Source organism: Osmerus mordax, chromosome 15 (genome assembly GCF_038355195.1).
Source record: "Osmerus mordax isolate fOsmMor3 chromosome 15, fOsmMor3.pri, whole genome shotgun sequence".
Classification (NCBI taxonomy): domain Eukaryota; kingdom Metazoa; phylum Chordata; class Actinopteri; order Osmeriformes; family Osmeridae; genus Osmerus; species Osmerus mordax.
In genome coordinates this window covers 3,241,353-3,258,022 of record NC_090064.1, presented here as the reverse complement: position 1 = coordinate 3,258,022, position 16,670 = coordinate 3,241,353, and the positions used below count along the sequence as shown (strand labels likewise).

At 44.1% G+C, this 16,670-nt stretch overlaps 1 protein-coding gene across 3 annotated transcripts in view; it reads right to left on the bottom strand.

The window, feature by feature from the left end:
* The window catches only part of LOC136957792 (NEDD4-like E3 ubiquitin-protein ligase WWP1), a 103,836-nt gene that overhangs the window by 34,350 nt on the left and 52,816 nt on the right, over positions 1-16,670 (bottom strand). For all 3 annotated transcript variants that reach the window (XM_067251973.1, XM_067251974.1, XM_067251975.1), the window contains 4 exons: positions 14,741-14,949; positions 4,618-4,978; positions 2,010-2,105; positions 1,486-1,660 (listed from right to left, as the gene is read on the bottom strand). In XM_067251973.1, coding sequence (XP_067108074.1) covers positions 1,486-1,660; positions 2,010-2,105; positions 4,618-4,978; positions 14,741-14,949 — 841 coding nt within the window. The remainder of the gene's footprint in view (positions 1-1,485; positions 1,661-2,009; positions 2,106-4,617; positions 4,979-14,740; positions 14,950-16,670) is intronic.

The window sequence follows — 16,670 nt, the reverse complement described above, 5'->3', positions numbered from 1 at the left end:
TGCCATCTGCTATTCAACAGAGCCTAAGCTTATATTTTGGGTGTTTTTCTTCTCTGAGGGTGTAGGTTGGTCATCGGTGCTGATCTGTGTGCATCTGTGAAGCCCTCTGTGACATTGCTTGTAAAAATTTCTGTACAAATGAATTTGGATTAGATTTGTTATAATATGCATACTTGCCATGTCTGCCTTTTAGTTTTAAAATGTGACAGATTCCAGTTAATAATGGTAAGCCTATCCATTATTTACACTGTTTTGTGTTGAAGAAAATTGTGGGATCACTGTCACATTATAATGGGTAATTGGTAGCAATCAACCAAGGTGTGTGTGTGTGTTTTAACTAGTGGTGGGTATAGATAATTTTTTTTAAATCTAGATTAATCTCACTGTAATCTTGGCGTTACTCTAGATTAATCTAGATTAAAATGGCTCATTTGAATTCCGCCGAAGGCATTCAGAATATGTGTGCTACGCAAATAATGACTAAAAGTAAGTCTTTGAGAACGGGTTTCTCAAGCCAGGTGGCGCATTAGACCAGGAGCTCATCTCCTGTTTCCAAAATGCATCGCAAACTGCTTGAGAAAGCTGTTCTACTATGATAATTGGTGATGAAAATAAATTATGTTCAATAAGATGTACTTGTGTTTATTAACTGTTTATTAGATTAGTTAGCTTGGCTGATAGAGCTGTGCTGACGGGCTTGCCTCGGTTGCACTCGAACATCGTAGTTTGACGACGACTCTTCCCCTGCGCTACATCAGTGCTTGGCCCGGCATCTTCCGCATTAGCTACGGGATGCTTTGCGTTTAGGTGGTATTTGAGACTGGAAGAACTCCTACATTAAACTAATTCCGCATAGCACAAGGTGCAAACAACCTTAGTTTTGTCGAGGTTTCCATTGGGAAGCTTCTTATAAATACATTTTCCCTGAAGCAAACCAGGCGGCTTCATAGCTGCATCCATGTTAGCACGTCACGTTTGATGTGATAATTTCATACACAAGGCATACACACAGGTTCGAAGACTGGTTCTCGCCCCCTACAGTGCAATTCGGCTAGGTATACATCCGCGCTAAAATATCAAGGTGAAAGTCATCATAGCTTGCGTAGTATAAACCCAGCTCCCAACCCAGCTTTGAGACTAGATTAACAGCGATATTTTTTTTATCGCCGATAAGAGTCGCAGAGCGATAACGCGCGTTAACGCCGATAACGGCCCACCACTAGTTTTAACACAGTTTTAACGAGGGAGTCAGGTGGCTGAGCGGTGAGGGAATCGGGCTAGTAATCCGAAGGTTGCCAGTTCAATTCCCGGTCATGCCAACTGATGTTGTGTCCTTGGGCAAGGCACTTCACCCTACTTGCCTCGGGGGAATGTCCCTGTACTTACTGTAAGTCGCTCTGGATAAGAGCGTCTGCTAAATGACTAAATGTAAATGTGAACACATGTGCACTTGTGGTCTGTGTGTGGGCTTTCTTGTGTGTGTACCGAGTAGAGGTATCTCTGGTTGAACTGGTGCATAGCTCCTTGCAGCTGACTGCGCTGGGACTGCCACTGTTCGAAGTTGCGGACTGACTCCATGGTGGGCCTCTGCCAAGTGGTGGTCCTGGTGTTGTGATCCACGTAGTAGATGCGCCCCCGGTCGTCCACGCGCCTTTCCCAGCTGACACACAAATAGACACAGAAGGTGGGAGAGAGTGAGACAGATCAGAATGTCAGAAGTAAACTGACATAAAATCCGCTAAAATTGTGAGGGGTTATGTTACTGTCTAGTCATGGGAAACAATCACACTGAAAACAAATAAAAGCTTACCATTGTTCCAGTTTGCTTACCAAAGTTTAAGCAAGATTGTAGTAACATCTTGGTAACATGTACACACTTAATAAGGTCTACAGAGAAGATATAATGCAAGATTGGGTTTTATAGTCCAAAGGAATGACACCAGTGTGTGTGTGTGTGTGTGTGTTTTTCCTTTCAAAGGTAATAAACAGAGACACGTTTGATGACTGACCCTGTCGGTAAAGGCTGTGGTCTCTCCCATGTGGTGGTTCTGGTATTGTGATCCACATAGTAGGTTCTCCCGTGGGGGTCCTTTCTCTGCTCCCACCTAAGCACGCACACACAAACAATTCCATGCAGACCAATAATCCGGAGCCCAAAACATAATAAATACAACTTGTTTTTACAAAACACCTTCTTTCAAATGTCCACATACTCAATGTCCAAACACCTTCTTTCACACTAGGGGTCGACCAATATGCGTTTTTCAGGACCGATGCTGATACCGATGATTACAGATCAAGTAGACAGATAACCGATATTTTGAACCAATATATATGACTAGTGTAAAAATGAAAATGAATATCAAAATTAAGAATAAAAAGGCCTCTGACAAAGACTCTTTAAATTATTGGTGGCCAAGTTGCAAAGCGGCGAAGCCACCTTAAGGGTTTATACCTTTTCTTATTATTGGTGGCCAAGCCGCGAATTTGGCACACTCTTTGGGACCAGTCCCCTCATCAATTTCACCAAGTTTCATGTCTCCATTTCAAACCCTCTAGCGCCAACAATGGGTCAAAGTTGAGGGTGTGTTTACACACGTTACTTTTGAACCATATGCCGCATTTTCCAAAATGAGGTATCATTGGATTCCCTGGATCAAGACAAGTTCAACGCACACTATGACGTCATAACCAGTCATATAGATTCTCCGCCATTTTGAATGTTAAGGAGAAACGTTTTTTCGCTACTTCTCCTACAATTCTTGTCGAATCTTCTTCAAAATTGCCACAGATGATCTTCAGACCAAGCCTCACAAAGGTTATCCCCTGGAGCTTTGATTTTCGCAACCGTTTGTTAGTTACAGCCAATCAAATTCAGCAACTGATCCGGAAAAAGGGAAGTGAGGTCATATCTTAGTGAATCTTTGATGCATTGACTCCAAACTTGATGTATGGATTCATGACCCTGTTATTAAGAGGTCCGAAAAAGGTAGGGTCATTTACATTTACATTTACATTTAGTCATTTAGCAGACGCTCTTATCCAGAGCGACTTACAGTAAGTACAGGGACATTCCCCCGAGGCAAGTAGGGTGAAGTGCCTTGCCCAAGGACACAACGTCAGTTGGCATGACCGGGAATCGAACTGGCAACCTTCGGATTACTAGTCCGACTCCCTCACCGCTCAGCCACCTGACTCCCTCGGAGTTTGAGCTCTCTAGGGGGCGCTACAATAGGCAAAACTGTGTTTTGACCAATAACGGTTGATTTGTTTGTTGTATTTAAGTGATTCCTATGTCTCGTGATATTTCTCAAGGTCAATCACCTTGACGTCAAAATAGGACTGAATTACAGCTGTTGGGGCAACAACTTGGGCCAAATCTGACCACGCATGGCACAGGAGAAACGGCTTACTTTTGGTATACAGTAACTGTACACAGCAATTCCCTGCAGTGAGAATAGCTCACTGGGATACGACGGGTTCCTCTGAAGTGCAAGGTCATAGGTTTGAACCCAGCCACAGTCATCAAGCATGTCATGATACTGGTTTATCTGTTTAGTGAAGCCAGGTATGCCACAGTAGCTGTCTAACAGTATAATGGTAATGATAATGTTTCATTCTCAGGGGATCTATACTCAAAAAGAGTCAGATTTATTGTGCTTTGTAGATATGTGTCCTATAACCTCTAGGGCGGCGATCGTGTCTGGCACATGTTAACTTGTGATACCAGCAGAATTAATGCCGCCATTTTGAATGAATAAATAAAACGTTTTTGTCCTACTCCTCCTACAAAATGTGTCAAATATTCACCAAATTTGGGACAGATAATCTTCACACCACAATCACCTTGACATGTCAAAATAGGACTGAATTACAGCTGTTTAAACTTGGCCAAATCGGACAACCGCTTGCCACAGGAAAAACTGCAGATATTTTTACCCAGTAACTGAACTGTGATTTGCAGCACTGAGAATCGCTCACTAGGATAAGTTGGTTTCCTGTCAACGTCAGAGTTTCGAATCCAGCCAAAGCCGACAAGCTTTTCATGTCTCTGATTCCCTGTTTAGCGAGACTGTAAACCACTGCAAAGGAAGCCAGGTACACCGCAGTCGCTAGCTACCTGTAGTCAAGCTACAAGCTATAGTCAATGCAATCCTCACACAAACTATCAAAATGATTTTAGATTTTCGAAACCGTTTGTCCGTCACAGCCAATCGAAATCGGCAGCAGAGCCGCCAAACAGAAAGTTGTGTCGTATCTCAGCAAATCTTTGATGGATTCACGCCAAACTTGCTGCGTGTACTCGGAACACTCTTCTGAGGATGTCGAAAGTTTCTTCTGGGTCATCTGACCTGCTTGGCCACCCCATTGCTGCTTGCAGCTATATTTTTAACCATATCTTTAATTCTGAGAACTGTTAATAATAACAACATTAATAGTAATAACAACATAAAAAGTGCAGGGAGCATCCGGCAGCATTCTGTAAACATTTTGTAAAACTTAAAGAAGTAAATTGAAACCGCAATAAGCAACAAATGAATAATAAAAATAAATAAAACAATACCGATACCGATAAACATAAAATAACGGCGCAGATAATCAGCCAATTTGGCTTACCCTGGGGGCAGGGGGTCTGAAGTGCTGGTGTTGGGGCTCTGTTGTCTAGGCTTGGCTCCCTCCGAGGCCACTGCTTCGCCTCCACCAACCCCTCCAACTTCCGCTGTGGAGCTTGGGGCTGAGGAGGCATGTGAGCAAGAGAAGGCTGCATCAAGCTGAGTGGAGGATGTGGCTGGGTTGAGTGGAGAGGGAGCAGCAGCACCGTCTGGTTCAGAGGAGAGATCCTGAGAGGGGGCTTGGATCATGCTGAAGAGCGCTGGATCAGAGCTAGTGGCTTCTATGCACTCCTCTGAGGTATTGGTCAGGGGCACCGCATCGTCTGCGGAGGGGCCGGGGGTAGAGGTGAAGGTCTCCCTGTTCACTGTAAGGAGACAGTGAAGGTAGAGACAGAAAAGTAATGAAAATTATAACAATACAGAAAGAGAACCTGGATATAAGCTATGCGACAGACCGACAAAGACAGATTTGTTTTATTAATCCTCAGCAGGGAAATGCAGCCAGGTACATTAAGCACAGTCACAATACAATGCAATAAAATACAATCACAATAACTTTTCAAATAAATGCAATAAAATAAATCAATACAATAATAATTAAAGCTTAAAGTCCAATTTATTGACCGTTTACATTTACGCATTTAGCAGATGCTTTTATCCAAAGCGACTTCCAAAAGAGAGCTTTACAAAAGTGCATAGGACACTGATCATAACAACGAGATAGCCTCAGACATTGCGGGTAACCAAAACATGAAGCATACATTGTGAAAACTAAATAAGTCCCAAAGGGAAGAACCATAAGAGCATGTAGTTGAACAAGTTACAGTTAAACAATTAAACAACATGAACCTCAACAAGTGCAAGGGTGTACCTACTATGTGTACTACTAGGTGTATCTACTCCAAAAACTGCTTTTTGTAGACAAGAGCCTGCTAAAGATAGTCAGTATATCAGATTTTTCAAGGCGAGCCTGTTTCATTCATCATACGCCCTGAGAAAGCGACCTATGTAAGCCAGGCTATTTTTGCCAATTTCAGTAGGTGAGGCTGTTTAAAGGTCTCTGACAGTCAGAATCACTGTTTACAGGCAAAGGTCGAGCTGGTCTTTTGTCAGATGTGTATATATTGACAAGTTTAGAGCTAAATACTCTTGCCAGAGCCTGGAATCGAACCCGTGTTTTGAGTGACTTTGCATAGGTCTCCATCAGTTCAACACATTTGGATTCAAGTTCAAGTAATTCCACTGCATTTCACAGTCAAAACTGTAGTTTATATCAAGTGTAGATGGAAAAAGCTTCATTTTTCACTACTGACATGGACCCTTTCTTCACTTTTACAGGTCATGCAGAGTCCTGCTCAACAGAGTGCAACAGAGCATGCTGAGAGCAACAGCAGAGGATGCTGAGAGCAACACAGACCTGCCTGCCTGCCCCTGCCTTGATATCTCAAAAGATCACTGAATTGCAGCTGTTTAAACTTTGGCCAAATATTATTACGCTTGCCACAGGAGAAACAGCTTACTTCTCTATACAGTAACTGACCACATTGGTTCTCCACACTGAGAATAGTTCAATAGGCTAAGACAGTGCACTGCAATGAGCAGGGTCACAGGATGACATGGCAATTGCATGCAATTTCACGTTGAAATGTCAACCGTTTCTTAACCTTTGTCCCAAACCTGACCAAAGCTAATACTCAAATCACGCAGTCAGAGCACAGCTAGATAATCAGCGTCAGCGCCCTTGGGTACCCAGCATGCAGTGCGACATGTCAAATAGGCAAAGACTTGTGGAAAATAGTTTGGTTACAACAGCCGTGCAAGGGATTTCAGTTGTTGTGTTTGTTCAGTTAGATGTTTGTGATGTTATTGTTTGTTAGTTAATATAATCTTGTTGGTCACCCTGATTGTGCATGTTGTGTAGTTTAATGGGACCAGAGAGTCGGCTGCTGCACTGTAACAGGCTATTCTTGCAAGGAGCTGAATATGAGCTTTGCCCTAGCCCAGTTGCCCACATGACTACTTTTAATTGTGCATTGAGTGAAATTCTGGAAAGAGATCAACTCAAGAAGAGTTTCAATATCCGCGGTTTTCAAGCCATCTTCGGGAAAGTTTGAAAAGAGTGTTGCGGTTAAAATGTGTCAATTGTGGGAGGCAAGTTTTCGGACTATTTCTAAACCTCATGCGGCCGCCGCAGCATTTCTGCCTTGGCGTGACCTTTGCTGGGAGAGAGGGAATCAGGATGGATGGGGATTGTGTGTGGGCAGATGTGTCTTTATATAACAGGGGTGGGGAACCTTTTTTCTGCCAAGGGCCATTTGGATATTTATAAAACCATTCAGGGGCCGTACAGAATTATCAACTTAAATATGTTCCTGCTATATTTGGTCAAACATTTAATTAACTCACCCCTAATGCGATGGCTGGAACTGCTTCTCTTTGGTGAGGTTTGTGATGTTAGCTGGCACGGATGCAGCCTGCTTTGAGTAGGGATGCATCGAACATTTCTTGGGAGGTATCATGATTACGGAAAGGGATTGTATTCTTTTTTATATTGCTACAATTTTTGAGACTGCTTATCGATCTGAGTGTTAACCTTTTCAAAATCCAGTTAAATTTGACTGAAAACGCCTAAACAGCATACCCAAAGTAAATTGGAAGCTGTTCTTGAACCATTTGGAGTACATGCATGTAAATGATCTCTTTTGAAAGCTGACACTGAAGTTATGTCCCCTGTTGTCAGGACCCCTGTCAGTCCTACTAGTGTTGAGTAATAGAAGCTTGAACACAAGGAAAGTGAAAATGTCTATTTCCGCCTAGATTTTGTTTTGAAAACAGAGGCCTGAAGAGGCCTAGAGGTGGTAGGTATTAGCTGGAAGACTAAATTGGACCACAGGTTGAAGCCTTACCCAATTCAAATCAAAAGTCAAACATAATACCACAATATATTCATATTTGACACATGTTTTTATAAGAGTACATCCAGGCATTTTCTAAAAGGACCTTTTGGAGACTCCAAAATGACCCTTTGTAACCAAGGTCAAATACTCAGGATAAAAGGTATTATTTTTCATAATTGTTATCTCTAATGAAAGGTGGTACTTAGAACTATCATATATAATAGCTAAATCCCTAATTAGTATTACTGAAACACAAAAATTGAAGCATGAACACATTGGAGTGCTTTATCTGATTCCCAGGATTGGCGCACAAAGAAAACTGATTCTGTCAACCATATTGCGCAATCGACTGTTATTCTGAAGGCTCCACAGACGCATACAAATGAGGTATTGGCATTTTCAGCTAGCTGTCAGCTACAAGGCTAACGAGCTAATTTCAGAGCCAGTCGAAGCCAGTTCGAGAAATTAGTTTAGAACGAGTGTGTGTGTGTGGGGGGGGGCAGGACGCACAGACCTAGTTGGCTTTAGAGGGCTGTCAACGGGGCATGGAAGCTCCTATTGGGTCAAACAAGGTGTCAATCAAAAGGGGAGGGTTCAACGGACATTTTGATGCCTTCATATCGGAAATACTCCGTTGCTAACCGGAGAAAAGAACACTTTTATGTGAACAAGTTGTTTCTTCCGTCGGCTAACTTGCATAATGAAACAAAGGATAATGGCTATTCATGAACGTAAAACATTGTATTTGGACGAATTACTTTACATGGTTAGATACTTTGAACCCTTGGGAATGTACGCAGATCAAGTTTTGATGTGTTGTTTGCATACCTGGACGACACAGAACCTTTGAGGGTAAGTAGAGACGTTTGGCTTTGTAAACAACACCAAAGTGGTGACTGGACAAAGACGTTGACTAAACTTGTTGTTGTGACTCGATCTTGAAATGGTTTACATATCTACAAGCACAAGAATCGTAGCTTTCCAATGATGTATAACATGTGTAGTAGTCTAAAACATATATATTTATTAACATTTAGTGCGTAGTAACAGGGGTAGTAGGGGGCAGTGTTTCGGTCCCGCGGGCGGGCCCGGACGAATTAAATGGTTAATCAGGCGCGGAGCCATACGTTGTAAACATTGGGGGCTTAGCCCAAACCAACAACGTATTCTGGGTTTGATTTGCTAGAAAGGAATTCCACACTTAATGCTCGCGCGCAGAGAAAATGTTTTGGTACATTGGTACGCAACGCTGCACGTCTCCACGGTCCTCCTCCACATATTAAAATAGTGCTGCTGCCAACGAATAATGCACCTAATAATATGGTTCCTGCAGTGCCATGGCGGGCCGGACCAAATGATTCCGCGGGCCGCATACGGCCGGACGTTCCCCACCCCTGTTATATAGGGTGAAATGGAATAAGAAATGCAATACAAAATGGCTGAAAGGGGTGTATTTATGTAAATGTCCACATTGCCTCAATATCTTTGTGTCAATAAATCAAATATAATTTTGACTGATGGTTTTTCAAACGGCTGTCAGAATCCCCTGTCAGAAGGAGCTTCAACTCCCACCTCCGGCGAACGACTTCGAAAAGGTTCTGTACCACCATCCGGCGACTCAGCAGGGGGAAGCAGTGCACTGTCAACGCTGTATATGGTGGGGATGGTGTGCTGCTGACCTCGATGGGGGACGTCCTGGATCGGTGGAAGGAATACTTTGAAGACCTCCTTAATCCCACCAACACGCGTTCCGACGTGGAAGCAGAGTCTGGGGACATTGGGGGGGGGGGCTTCTATCTCTGGGGCTGAGGTCGCCGAGGTGGTTGAAAAGCTCCGCGGTGGCAGGGCCCCTGGGGTGGATGAGGTCCGCCCGGAGTTCCTTACGGCTCTGGATGTTGTAGGGCTGTCTTGGTTGACACGACTCTGCAACATCACGTGGACATCGGGGACAGTGCCTCTGGACTGGCAGACCGGGGTGGTGGTTCCCCTTCTTAAAAAGGGGGACCGGAGGGTGTGCTCCAACTTTAGGGGGATCACACTCCTCAGCCTCCCTGGGAAAGTCTATTCAGGGGTTCTGGAGAGGAGGGTCCGTCAGATTGTCGAACCTCGGATTCAGGAGGAGCAATGTGGTTTTCGTCCTGGCCGTGGAACTGTGGACCAGCTCTATACCCTCGGCAGGGTTCTGGAGGGTGCATGGGAGTTCGCCCAACCAGTCTACACATGTTTTGTGGATTTGGAAAAGGCGTTTGACCGTGTCCCTCGGGGGCTCATGTGGGGGGTACTCCGGGAGTACGGGGTACCGGACTCCCTGATCGGGGCTGTTCGGTCCCTGTACGACCGGTGCCAGAGTTTGGTCCGTGATACGCAGATTTTCTATACATGTGTGAGGTTGTCTCTTGCTGTGGTCAAGAGGTCACGGAGCAAGCCTTGGACAATACACATATAGATCAAGGAATGTGCTCTGGTCAACTTAGGTTAAGTGCAAGATGCAGAAAGTAGTACAAGCAATGATTGATGACCGCATCACCTGTGTGTTGTTTCTTCTGTGCATCAAGTTGTGGGATGTGTACCGTTTAAGGAGATGTTGTGGGGGTAACTATATTTGTACAGTCCAGCCATATATAAAGGACTTCTGAGAGACATGTTTTCTCACTCATGCTAGCCACTCTGTTGTGGATTGGTGGCATGATCCGACGTCGAGCTAATAAAACCGAGTCAACCCTTTTTATAATTGTCGTGACTCTTTCCGGCCTGCCTGCTGAGAGATCTCATCCTTACAGTCCGCATTGCCGGTAGAAAGTCGAACTTATTCCCGGTGAGGGTTGGACTCCGCCAGGGCTGCCCTTTGTCACCAATTCTGTTCATAACCTATATGGACAGAATTTCTAGGCGCAGCCAGGGCGTTGAGGGGGTCCGGTTTGGTGACCTTAGGATCGGGTCGCTGCTTTTTGCAGATGATGTGGTCCTGTTGGCTTCATCGGGCCGTGACCTTCAGCTCTCACTGGAGCGCCGAATGCGAAGCGGCTGGGATTGGAATCAGCACCTCCAAATCTGAGGCCATGGTTATCGACCGGAACCGGTGGAGTGCAATCTCCGGGTCGGGGAGGAGATCTTGTACCAAGGGGAGGAGTTCAAGTATCTCGGGGTCTTGTTCACGAGTGAGGGAAGGATGGAGCGTGAGATCGACAGGCAGATCGGTGCGGCGTCCGCAGTGATGCGGGCTCTGCATCGGTCCGTCGTGGTGAAGAAGGAGATGAGTCGAAAGGCGAAGATCTCTATTTACCAGTCGATCTAAGTTCCTACCCTCACCTATGGTCACGAACTGTGGGTAATGACCGAAAGAACGAGATCGCGAATACAAGCGGCCGAAATGAGTTTTCTCCGCAGGGTGTCTGGGCTCTCCCTTAGAGATAGGGTGAGAAGCTCGGTCATCCGGGAGGGGCTCAGAGTAGAACCGCTGCTCCTCCGCGTCGAGAGGGGCCAGTTGAGGTGGCTCAGGCATCTGATAAGGATGCCTCCTGGACGCCTCCCTGGTGAGGTGTTCTGGGCACGTCCCACTGGGAAGAGGCCCCGGGGAAAACCCAGGACACGCTGGAGGGACTATGTCTCTCGTCTGGCCTGGGAACGCCTCGGGGTCCCCCAGGAAGAGCTGGTGGAAGTGGCCGGGGAGAGGGAAGTCTGGGCCTCCCTGCTTAGGTTGCTGCCCCCGCGACCCGACCCCCGGATAAGCGGAAGATGATGGATGGATGGGTTTTTCAAACCTTATTGGCTTCAAGGTGACATCATTTTGATGTACCATGCGCAATTTCATGCAATTTTACCTTGAAATGTCAACCGTTTCTTAACCTTTGTCCCAAACCTGACCAAAGCTAATACTCTGTCCTTTCTATTCCTACGATCACAACAGTTGGTGTGTAGCAGAGAAGATAGAGAGACTGACTTGTAACCTTATGCTCATGAGTTCAAATCCCCATTCAGCCTGTTGTTGGCCAAACATGAAGTAGTTTTGCTCCCTTGTTGTCCAGCTCTTGATCTTGTACAGTGTACATGTTTATAATATTTTGCCATTTTGCGGAGGAACCCGCATCCCTGCTTGCAGCTATATTTTTATTATTATTAATATTAATTTTCTCCTTGCGCCAGAATAACTAAAAATGTTATTGGTCACACATTTTCTAATTTGGCACATTGATACTACATCCGAGTGGGTACCCCCACACCAAATATGGGACAACTTCGACTGTAGGGGGTGCCACAGGCCACGCCCTAAAGTCTGATTTTCAAAGTGATGGCATTTCCACCCCATAGCTCAAATTCTTCTGAAACTTGGTGTACATGCCTTATTTCTCATGGGGAACAAAAAAGCCTCAAGGCCCCATAAGGTCCGCCATGATGGATTTTCCTGTACAGTGATAATTTGGGAATAAAATGTAAACAAAAGATCAAATTGACTTGAACTTGATTTTGTACAGATATGTATCATTGATGTATTTAAAAACGTTACTTAAGACAGTTGAATCAAATACAAAATGGCTGAAAGGGGTATGTAACTGTCCACATTGCCTCAATATGTTTGTGTCACTAAATCAAATGTCATTTTGAATGATGGTTTTTCAAACCTAATAGGCTCTAAGGTGACATCCCCCTTACAGTACCCTGCAAAGTTTCACCTTGATGTGTGAAAATATGACTGAATTACAGCTTTTTGAGCTTGGATGAGAAAGTTTGGAAGTTTTTAAAGGATATAAAAAATTGACCACCGTAATAAATGCTGTGTTCCAGGCTGTACAGGGAATGCTGAAACTTTTCAGAGTCTTCCTAAAGGCCGAATTATACTTCTCCGACTCAGTTACGGACAGACGGAGTTGGACAGATTGGTTGAATTTATAGTACTCCGAAGGCTGTGGGTGCTGAAAACACTTCACTACCAGAAGAGTAGGTGCAGAGCAAATTTACAAATTAGCCGTTTCATCAATAAAATAAGCACATTTTCAGCAACTACACTGCCCATTTCTCTTCACATTTTAATTCAGATGCTGATTTACATGTACTGTTTAGCTGAAATGTGAATTGTAAACTTACAGCAATGGCGGTCAAAGGATTCTGTTCCGTCTTGTTGGTCACGGCAACCCCGCCCCCGCCCCTGACGTAAGCGGTTCTTAATACGGACCAATCACAGCCAAGGGGTATCCGTAAAATGACGGACGGACGGACGGATAGTCAGGAAAATCAGGAGGTGCACGTAGAGCTCTCCGAGGGGCTCGGAGAGGGCATTCCTTGACGGAGAGGGCGTTCCCTGTCTCCGTCTCCGTAGAAACACAGAAGTATAAATTGGCCTTAAGGAACCAAACACTCGACGGGCTGTGATGTTTGTCTATGAGAAGGTCCCTGTGCAGTTTGACCCTCAATTACACATTTGCTCGATTTCACCCAGGACAGTTTTGAAAACCTGGGAAAATGTAATTGTCCCAGGCTTTGCTATGAAGCTGTTGCTGAAAAGAGGTGCTGTTCCAACCTTATGCAGACATCCCAACCTGCAGAGACTTCAAAATGGAACTATGCCAGAGCCCTGGAGGCTGTCAGAAAATTACTAATAGCCATAGCATAACCTCAAACACAGCCCTGTTATTGGCTAATATACTACTAGGAAGTGCTCCTGGTAGTATATTAGCCAATGAAGCACTTGACGTCCCAAATAAATCACTAAATGCTAAAACTAGCGATCTTATTATGGTTCTTCAGCTATAGCTAGACTCTGTTTCCCCACTCAAACCTAGGAAAAGAAAAGATAAGAAAATGGCTCCATGGTATTCAGAGGAAACTCAGTCTCAAAAAGTCCACAAAATCTTTTGACCGTAATTGGTGGATCACTAAACCTTTCCGCATTTTCCGAATTTTTCCGTCTAGCTTATCAAATCAAAATGTATTTGTATACCCTCGTAAAAAATCTGGCACCTTATTGAACGAAATTAAAAAGAGTGAAAGAGTTCACAGACACCAGAATGAACGCGTTCACAGTATCGTTCATCAGGCAGTAATACAGTACGTGCAGTTCACGTTCACCAAAATTATCAACGAGTTCATGAACTTTCGTTCAATGAACGCGTTCAGGCGCAACGCTGGATTTAACCCCTACTGGAGAGAGTTGTGGGAGATGACGATGATTGGTCAAAGTTGCGGGAAAATTGCGGTGATTGGTTAAAATTGCAACGTCGCGCTGAATTTCCGGGGAATCGTTGAATTTGCGTGAATTGGTGCGATCGCAACATCGCGAATTCCTGGAGGGTCTGCTCTATGTCCTCCCTCCGCACCTCCCTTGTAGTGTGGGGGGTTGAGCTGTCAACGTCTGCCTGGTCGCCGGTCTGCCAACGCTAGACGTAGTCGCCAAGCGGACATTGGTGTCCTTTGACGGACAGCAGGGAGTTCCTGGTCCCTTCCTGTCCATCCATTTACCTGGCTGTCCTGTGATGCGGGGTCAGATGGCTGAGCAGTTAGGGAGTCGGGCTATTAATCAGAAGGTTGTTGGTTCGATTCTTGTCCGTGCAAAATGACGTTGTGTCCTTGGGCAAGGCACTTCACCCTACTTGCCTCGGGGGAATGTCCCTGTACTTACTGTAAGTCGCTCTGGATAAGAGCGTCTGCTAAATGACTAAAATGTAAATGTAAAATTATGCTGCGCCGATCACACGCCCCCAGCCCTGTGGCTACCACTGCCAAATTGACACTGCTTAAATTGATTCGACAACTCTCATCCGAGTTGAACTTTGTATTTCTGTGTTTCAACACCCATTGGCATGTTTCTTGATGTATAACTATGTTTAGTCTGTGTTCTGCACTTCTCTTTCACCAACCGTCTCTGGAGGAGGGAATCCCTCACTAAATTGCTCCTCCCAAGGTTCTCAAATGAGTTTTCCTTGGAGTTTTTCCTTGTCTTCCTCGAGGGTTTAGGTTGGTTGAGGGGCAGTTCTATGGGCATATGTGAAGCCCTCTGTGATATTGCTTGTAAAAAGGGCTATACAAATACAAATTTAGTTGATTTGACTTGTTTTCCTTTTGATACTGTATATAGATAGAATGCATTTCTTTGATATATTTGTGGTGTGTTCATTCTCAGATTGTGCCAATTATAGGACTTAAATCTGACACACCATAATATTTGACAGTTTGCAATTTTTTGGACCTATAGTATATTGTGCATTCAAATTCACAATTACAAAGATATTGTCTTACCTGTCATATTTCCTACTTCACTGTCAGCGGGTTTCGGGCACCCCTGGTGGGCAGGGGTGATTGACACAGCGTCTCCGTTGATGACTGGAGTAGAGTCAAGGGCAGTTGAGGGGCCACTGTGGGAGGATGAGCCCTCAATATTAAGGCCATTGGACGTGGAACAGGAACGGGAACAGGGGGCTGATGCAGAGCCCGTACCGTTGACGGTGCTGCAGAGAGGGATAGGACAGTTAATTACAGTACTCCTTACAGTACGTACAAGTGAAGTTGTGACACTTAAGTAAAGATATTTACAAGTGACAAGTTTCCTGTATGCGGATTTAAGCTGGTTCTAAAGTTATATTTACATTTAGTCATTTAGCAGACGCTCTTATCCAGAGTGACTTACAGTAAGTACAGGGACATTCCCACCGAAGCAAGCAGGGTGAAGTGCCTTGCCCAAGGACACAACGTCATTTGGCACGTCCGGGAATCGAACTGGCAACCTTCAGATTACTAGCCCGACTCCCTCACCGCTCAGCCATCTGACTCCCTTAAAGTTGGGTTTCACCCTGCCCCCACCGCTCATATGTTAAAATCTGGAGTTGCTGGACAAACAGTTGCTGGACTCTTTCTCTCTCTGATTTACAATAATCATGGTAGAGTAGGTAACATTTAAAGCCTTTATTTTGTAATGTGTTTGCCTTACAATTGATTTCATTCATTTGTAATGTTATTAAATATCTATTTAATTTAACCATCCTTTGACCATTCTTGCTCTGCTTTAACCTATAGTCAAATAACTGCAATTTTAATTGGTATTGGCATAATTTACATGTATTCATCTTTTATCCAAAGCGACTTACAAGAGAGAGCTTTACAAAAAGTGCATAGGTCGATGATCATAAACAACGAGATAGCCCCAAAAACATTGCGGGTAGCCAAAACATGAAGCATACATTGTGAAAAGCAATTTAACAACATGATCCTCGAAATTACTAGAGTGTACCTGGAGGAAAGCAAGCAACAATAATATAATTCACAGAGAGTACAAGTAGTTAAATCAGTTACAACTAACCAACAAGTGCAACAAGTGTTGCACTTGCCTCAATAAGTGTCATTGTGTTCCTGGAGGAAATAAACTAACATCTGATCCAACAAATCTTTCTTAAGGACTGTTGTACTCCCGGAACAAGTGTGTCTCAAATAATTTGGTTAATGTTAATACACTCTTCAGTTTACCCCTCTTCCTGCAAACATAGGGAAATTAGTTTGGCCAATATTAAATCCCTTACAGCTGGTCTAAGACTACAGAACTACAAAACAGTATACATTTCCCATTGAAAGAACTTTGCTGCATCTCCTTTGGAAAACCATCTCATTGGGATTCTTTTCAGCTTTTTCTCTTCAATCGCTTTCAGCAGATTTCTTTTGGATATAACGCTGTCCGGGTATGAGTACGCTGCTGCTGTTTGCTCCAAAAAGAGACACTACATGGCTGTGCAGCACTGTAGACGGGAGAGCTAAATGAGCCTGTGGCAAACAACCAGAGCATTGCACCCACAGCACATGATAAGGATCATTTCGCTGAAAATTTGTTTCCTACTTGGTAAGTGAATGCCCATAGGTCATTATCAGAAAAGCAAATTGTCAAAACATTTATTAACAAACAACTGACTTTGCATTGCTCAGGTGCTCTTGAGACCTCAGACAAACATGCACTGACAGCCACTGCTATATGCAATCCTTGGGTGGAGTTAGGTGTCTCCATACATGTAGTTTTTTTGCATCTCTACTAGAGCCTGACCGATAAAGGATTTTTAAGGCCGATACCGATACAAATATTTGTTGATTTAAAAATCCGATATTCCGATATAGGCCGATATAAAAAAGTAGTTAAAAAATCCAGAAACGTGTAACAAAACAAACTGATTTCCCTAACATGAGTTAT